The 7985-nt window shown below is 37.5% G+C and overlaps 1 protein-coding gene across 1 annotated transcript in view; it reads left to right on the top strand.

Moving 5' to 3' along the window:
- CARS2 (cysteinyl-tRNA synthetase 2, mitochondrial (putative)) overlaps positions 1 to 7985 on the top strand; it is a 164477-nt gene that overhangs the window by 83358 nt on the left and 73134 nt on the right. Inside the window, exon 9 of the mRNA XM_006883793.1 lies at positions 1337 to 1404. Within this exon, the coding sequence (XP_006883855.1) occupies positions 1337 to 1404 (68 nt within the window). The remainder of the gene's footprint in view (positions 1 to 1336; positions 1405 to 7985) is intronic.

The raw sequence follows: 7985 nt of genomic DNA, 5'->3' as shown, positions 1-7985 counted from the left end.
TGTCAGAGGCGGTGCGGTTGGCGCAGGATAGAGCAGGGTTTAGGGCTGTTGTGCATAGGGTCGCTATGAGTCGGAAACGACTCGACGGCACATAACAGCAACAACAACATGTATGACATGTTATATAGAAGTATATATTCAGGTTTTATTTCTTTTTTGGCAGCTACGTTTTAAAATCAGTTCTTGGTGGGAAAGGGATAAAAAGCAACAATAAACTCTCAAATCTGGCCTTGGACCACTCTTTTTTTGACGTAGTCCTGGAAAACAGGAAGGATCTTCTGTTGGAAAAGGAAACACCCTCGATTAGAAAGAAATGTTTTAAAAATACAGTTTAGGAAGAATTCTAGGCTCAGGTTTAGAAGCTCCTTAAAATGATATGGTTTGCTTCCAGTCTTTCACATATATTGGAGTTGAAATAATACCATGGTCTTAATAAATCTGTGAAAACAAACTACAATAAAAAAATCTAATTAATCATACTCAGAGACCTGCGGCTCAGCTCTCCAGTTCTGAACAATGGTAAACAAGCTTTTATTACCTGTCGCATTGTTTGAAAAATGCAAGATTTGCCATTTTGTTCCAGTGTTTCTAAGTTATAGGAAAGTGAAAAAATAACATCTGAATTGTTACTTTTCATGTCCTAATTCTTTAGGCTTGCTGAGTTCTGAGCAAGCAGAATACTTATTGTCTCTGCAAAGGATGTACCTAAAGCCATTGAACAAGCATAGATAGAGGCTAGATCTTCTTGGAGGGTCAAATGTAGATGAAGAGCTTTGGGGGGAAACTTGTAAATCAATATATGTGTGCATTTTGATAGATTCTAGGATTCACAGTTTATTTAATATGGTGACTCGTGAAAGAATCTGCATGTTTACAAGATTGGCATGTAGTCATAGTGCTGCAGCTGAGGCTAGTGTGAGCAATAATTCCTTATCCTCTGTTAAGGTAAAGACTTCACAGTGTCGGCTTAAATATAAGCAAGTGAAATTCATTGAGGGATGGAGATGATCTAGAACAGGGAACGTCCTTCATTACAGGGTGACAGTGGGTCAGGAACTAAAAGTTATGTAATTCATATTTGGCTGAAAGACTCTCTAGGTTAGCAGCTCTGATGGCATGATCATGCGTCGTGTTGTTAACTGAAAAGTTAGCGGTTCAGATCCACCAGCTGCTCCTAGAGAGAAAGCAAGGCAGTCTCCTTACATAAATATTTATACCTTCAGAAACCCGAAGGAGGATTGCTGTGAGTTAGAATCTGTCTACATGGTGGTGGGTTTGTATGGTGGGTATTTCTTCCCACTGAAGTCAGAATTAATGATTATGATTTTATTTTTAGGGCATTTGCACGTTAAAGGCAAAGAAGAAAAAATGTCTAAGTCATTAAAAAACTACATTACAATTAAGGTAAAGTGCTTAATTTTTCTTGTTGTTCTCATTTTTATGGTGACACATATGTAGTAACAAGACATTTGCCATGCAGACAGTCTTTATGTGTCAGGTGAGCCACGTTTTGTTCATTCTGTTGCCTGACCATCTCTTTTATCCAGTTCCAGATTTCCCCGCTTCATTTAATGGAAGCGGAATTAAACAGAAGCAGTGATAATAGACTTTTTAAAATTTTTATTTTGTTAACATTTTAGCAAATTTCCCAAATTCTACACATGCATAGTTTGAGTTTTTCTTAAATTAATTTTCACTCCTTTCCCCCTTCTATCCATTGCTGTTAGCCCTCCAAGATTAATTCTAAGTTTAAACCTCTCCTTAGTTTTTTAAGTAATACTCGTCTTATACCATAATTGTCCTTTTTGTCTGACTTACGTCTCTCAGAATAATTTGTTCTAGTTTCATCGATGTTGTAAATGTTGCAAATTCTTGATTATTTTTCAGCAGTGCATAATACTCCATTGTGTGAATATGCCATAGATTTTAAAGCCTTTTTTTTCTCCCTCTTGCTGGACATTTGGGTTGTTTCCAACTCTTTACACTAAAAATGAGTATGCCAGTTTATGTTGCAGCTCTTATTTATTTTTTTAAACATTAAAAATGTTTTTTTAATTTTCCCCCATTGTTGCACGTTTTCTTTCTTCCTCCCTTCCCCCTCCCTCAGCCCTTCTTACAGTGGACGCCTTGTTCCAGATTGTTGTCACATAGACAGTATCTAATCATTTATTCCTTTCAGACAGTTCTTCCCCTCATCTGATCTAATGCTCTGTTCATTATCTGTCCACTCTTTTCCTATTCTCTCTCCAACCCCTCCCATGCCTGTCCTTTTTTTATAGCAGTGGTATTAAGCAATATTTGTCCTTTTGTGACTGAGATACTTCATTCTGCACAATGTCCTCCAGGCTCCCCCATGTTGTGTAATGTTTTGTGAGTTCATTGTTTTAAATGCTGCATAGTTTGCTTCCATCTCTTTGCTAATTGTGAATAATGTAGCAGTAATCATGGGGGTGTGTACATCTGTTTGAGTAGCAGCTCTGATTTCTTTAGGGTGTATTCTCAGTAGTGGAATTACAGAGTCAAATGGTATTTGTATTTCCAAATTTTTGAGACAGCACCAGACGGCCTCCCATGGTGGTTGCATATTTTACACTCCTACCAGCCGTGAATAAGAGTTCTAGTCTCTCTACAACCTTGCCAGCATTTGTTGTTTGCTGCCCTGTTGAACTTTACTATTGTTGCTGAAGTGAGATGATATCTCATAGTTGTTTTGATTTCCACCCCTCTGATAGCTAGGGATTTTGAGCATTTCTTCATGTCACCTGAATATCTTCTTTTGTGAAGTATCTATTCATATCCTGTGACCATTTTGCAGTTGGATTGTTTACCTTTTTCTTGTTGAGATGCTGGCATATTCTATAAATTTTAGATATGAGTTGCTTATCAGATATGTCATTGCCAAATATTGTTTCCCAGTCTGTGGCTTTCCTTTTTCCCTGTTGGAGACTTTTTTTAAAAAAATATATCTAGGAATTTGATTCTTAGAAGGTCTTACACATTTTTTTTCTTTTTATTCTTTCATTTTTGTTTTTTCATTATGTTTGGAAGACTGTTCATGCTGTGGATTAAGACTTCTAGAGTTGTTCCTAGCTTTTCTCTGAAAAATTTTACTGTCTTTGGTTTTGCTTCTAGGTCCCTGATCCACCTCGAGTTGGTTTTTGTGTATGGTGTGAGGTGTGGGTCTTGCTTGAGTTTTCTGCAGTTGGTTTTCCAATTTTATCAATACCATTTGTTAAAGAGGCTGTCATTATCCCACTTAACTGACTTCGTCCCCTTGTCAAAAATCAGTTGACCATAGGTTGTTGTGGTGGTGTTAAGTGCTGTCGAGTTGTAGACGACTCATAACAACCCTATGAATGAAAGATCTGAACACTTGTATAACTTTCATTGTTTCTCCAAGTTCATAGGGTTTCTGGAGGCAAGCTATTTCGGAAGTGGATGCCACTCCTGCTTCCAAGCTTGTTTTACTTGGGGAGCTCCACCAAACACTGTCCACCTTTGGTAACCATTATCGCATTTGACACATCAGTGTCACAATGTTTAGCATCACAGCAACCATGTGTTACCTCTGTACAGCAAATGGACAGATCAGTGCTATACCACTTAGAAGACTGTTTGACCAAAAACAATTAAAACCAGTCCTGAGGGCCGCAGATTAAAATCACCCACCTTTGGCTTGGTAGCATCACTTTCTGCCCACTAGACCAACTGAACTATCGTAGGTAGATGAACTGATTTCTAGATTCTAGCTGTTCTCTCTTTTTTTTTTCTTTTTTTAAAATTAATTTCAATGAACATCTACAGAGATTTTGGATTTCCATTCATCCACTGTTGCACTTTTCTCCCCCTCACCCTCCTGTTTGCTATTCTCTTTTTAAGCACACTTTCTCCCTGATGGTGTGGTTTTCTTTATAGACTTTCACTTTCTTTCTGTATATTCTGAGACTTAACCTTCTTCTCGTTTTTAAAAATAATATTTTGCTTCTTGAATTATATTTGTTAAGTTACTTTTCTTTTTCTATCTGGCAGCAGTTACTTTTCTTTTTCTGTCTGGTTTCTATCAAACTTGGCATTGGAATTTGTTACTGTGATTATTTAGTAGCTTAACTGCTGATTACCTGAAAAATGCCATTGTGTTGAAGAATGAAATAGCGCATTTCCATATGAATGGAAAGCAGTTTCACTAATAGGGACACATTTCAAAAAAATAGAAGAGTGTGCTGTTTTCCTTTGTCTTTAGGTCTCATAAATTTAATTTTAATTGCTAATTAAAGTGATAAGGATTGTAACCACATTTCATCACCTAAATATTCAGGTATTAAAAATTATTATGATCAGGTTTAAAAGAAACCAAAAGAGGACTACTTCACAGGACATATTTTATACACTCCACTTAGTATTGCCAATATAATATGTGGTTCAACAGCAGTTAATATTTTGCCATATATCTTGATATATATATATAAATATATATGATGGCAGTATTTAGTGTATCCATGTGTGATTTTGTGTGCATATATACTTGTTGTTATGCTATTTGAACATATGTTAGAGGTGTCATGGTACTTTTTCAGATAACTCATCATGTTGCATCTAAGTATGTTTTCCTATCCTACAAGTATTTAGGGACCCCTAGTGGCTTTGTGATAGGGAGTTTGCTGCCATCCCAAATTCACACAGTTGGAATCTACCAGTTGCTGTGTGGAAGAAAGATGGTGAGTCTGCTTCCATGAGATTTACTGAAAGGTGGTGTACAACAACAACTTAAATACCTAAAAAGTTAACATTAATATGTAAATATTGTCTGTTATGCAGTTTATATTCCTAGTTTTCCATTTGTCCTAAAAATATGTATTACAATGCTGTGTTTGGGTTTTAAAAACCACAATCTGATCCAGATTTATGCAACACATTAAGATGTCCAGTAACTGACAACAGCCTTTCTGTTGGTTTTTTCCCTCGTTGCCATTTTTATTAGAGCTTCAGGTCTGAAGCACTGAGCTCATGGAAGGTTGAGGTTTGTAGCTGAGCTTTAACTCCATTCCAGTCAGGAGATAGACTTACGGCACTAGGAAAACTGTAGTCAGAGACCTTTCCAGATTATTGAGTAGCAGTGATGTCAGTTTGAGGACTAATGTGCACCTGATTCAGGCTTTGATCTTTTCAATCACTTGCTATGCATCTGAGAGCTGGATAGTGAATTGAGATGACAGAAGGAGAATTGATGCCTTTGAGTTGTGCTGTTGGAGAATGTTGTTGTTGTGGTTGTTGGCAGATGCCATCAAGTAAAGTGAGACTCGTGACCATGTGAAGAACAGACCTGAATCCTGCTCTATCCTGCATCATCCTCATCATCTCTGACACCATTGCTGAAGTCATTGTGTCAGTCCATCTCACTGCGGTTCTTCTCCTTTACTGACCCTTTATCTTCCCAACCATGATTTCTCTTTTCAAGGAATAGCTTCGTTTAGCTACATTTCCAAAGTAGGAGAGAAGGAGCTTCGCCAACGTTGCCTCCATGGAGGACCCTAGCTGCACTTTCTTAAAGATACATCTATTCATTCTTTTAGCAGTCCATAGAACATTCAGTATTCATCTCCAGTACCAAGTTGCAAGGCATCAGTTCTTCTGTCATCCTTGTTCACTGTCCAACTCTCTGAGTCTGATGGTGATTGACAATACCATGACTTGAATCAGGAGCACATTGTCTTCAAAGTAACATTGCTCTTAATTTGGAGAAATCCCTGACAACAGGCTTGCATAGTGCAAAATGTCTCCTGATTTCATTGCTGCTGGTACCAAGACTGTTGATTGTTGATCCAAGCAAGTGAGACCAATGAAAGCTTCAATCCATTCATCATGGTGTTGACTGTCGGTCCTGTGATGAGGATCTTTGTTTTCTTGATGTTGAGATATAATTCGTACTGAAGGCTCCAGTCCTTGATCTTCTGCAGCAGACATTTCATATCCTTATTTTGAGCAAGCCATGCTGTGTCATCTGCATAACGCAGGTTGTTGATGAGTCTTCCTCCAGTCTTGAGGCCACATTTCTCTTCCTAGAATCCAGCTTCATGAATTTTTTGCCCATCATATAGATTGAATAGGTATGGAGAAAGGATACATCCCTGATTCATACCCTTCCTGATTTTGAAGCATACTGTTTTCCTTGCTCTGTTCGGACAACAGCTTCTTGATTGAGGTACAGATTTTTTCATGAGCACATTTTTCCTTAGTGTTCTGGGATTCCTATTCTTCTCAATGTTAGCCCTAATTTGGTATGATCCACATGGTCAAATGTCTTTACATAGTTAATAAAACACGAATAGATAGTCTTCCAGTATTTTTCTGCTTTCATTCAGAATCCATATGATGTCCATAATGATATCCCTGCCACACAGCGTGGCCTCTTCTAAGCGCCATTTGACCTTCTTACAGTTCCCTATACTGTTCCGGCTGTTTTTGGATGATCTGAAGCAGTATTTTCCTTTTATGTGATACATACAAGGTATGTGTTAATGATAGTATTTGATAATGTCCCCATTCTGTTGGATCACCTTTCTTAGGAATGGGGGAAAATATCGATCTCTTCCGATCAGTCAGCCAGGCAGCTATCCTCCAAATTTCCTGGCATAGACTGGTGAGCATACCCCAGGGCTGCATCTTAGTTGAAATATGTCAATTGATATTCCATCGATTCCTGAAACTTTATTTTTTGCCAGTGCTTTTATTGCTGCTTGGACTTCATCTTTCATGGTTTGTGTCTACCAGCTGTTCCATGGGAGAAAGATGGGAAATTTCCTTCTATTGATTTACAGACTGAAAACCCAGTGGAGGGTCAGCTAAGGGTCTGTTCCAATTTGGCAATGAGCGTTTTTTTTATATTCCCCTGGAACACGCTGATTCATTAAGGCATCAGGTAAATTAACTGATTATTTTATTCACCATTAAGTGTGTCCATTCTTTATGGTGTCATTTAACTTCTTATATTTCCCTTAATTGGAAGTGAAATTTCAAGACTCAACTTAATTTAGGTTAAACAATTTTGACAAGAGTACTTAAGCGATTCTCTGTCCTTCCTATTGCATCACTTTGGGAAACCAGTGTCAGGTTGTGTTATTACTCATGTTTGCTCATTTGGCTAGAGAATGAATGCCAGATAGGTTATAAATCATTTATTTGCCTTTTTTGTGAGCATGAAAAATCTGAAAGGTGGTACTGGATACCATGTGAACGTCTTGTTCCCCAGTGAATTTCACCTGTGGTTCAGCACCCACTTAAGCTTGCCTTAATAATTTATTTTGTTAGTTGCTGCAAAATTGTGATTATCTAATTTTCATTTTGTTTACATGCATTAGTTGACATTTCTTTTTGAGAAAAGGGTTTTTATCTGTCTTTTTTCAGTAACGTCCCGGAATTAACTTTTTTATTTATTCAGCATCTTATTAATTTAGTGGTATACTTCCATCCCCTCCAGTATTTTTTTGGTGCTCAGATTATTACAAGTTTTTTATGGTAAGAGCTCTTCAGATTAGTTCCTGAGTCCTTCTGACATGATATCTTAACCTTTGTGTACCTCACTGCTTCTGGTGTTGTTTGTATTTTTCTTAGCTAGCTCCAGATGTGTCATTTCTCCAGTGCCTCAGAACAAAAAGACAGAGTTTGGTTGAAATGAAAAGTAAAGGTCTTTTACTGAGGGCCAAGGCAGCTTGCAGATTGGAGTCATAAGTCTCAGAGCATTCTGGGCCAGAGTGATCTGAGTTCAGAGTTAAAATAAGAAGATTCAAGAAAATTTAGTAAAAAGTCAGTGATTGGTTCCCATTTTGATAGTGGTTACACAGTGAGGCCATGGCACATCTGATCAGTAGGAAATGATAAACATTTCTAAAATGTGGGTGGTTTTTACTAAGCTAACAAAATAACATCAAATTAAGTACATTTGACAATGAAAACACTATAACCAATGGAGTCACTTTTCCTCCGGCCCA

Source organism: Elephantulus edwardii, unplaced genomic scaffold (genome assembly GCF_000299155.1).
Source record: "Elephantulus edwardii isolate Elephantulus edwardi_28Jun2011 unplaced genomic scaffold, EleEdw1.0 scaffold00030, whole genome shotgun sequence".
Classification (NCBI taxonomy): Eukaryota; Metazoa; Chordata; class Mammalia; order Macroscelidea; family Macroscelididae; genus Elephantulus; species Elephantulus edwardii.
This window is presented reverse-complemented; position numbering and strand designations above follow the sequence as displayed.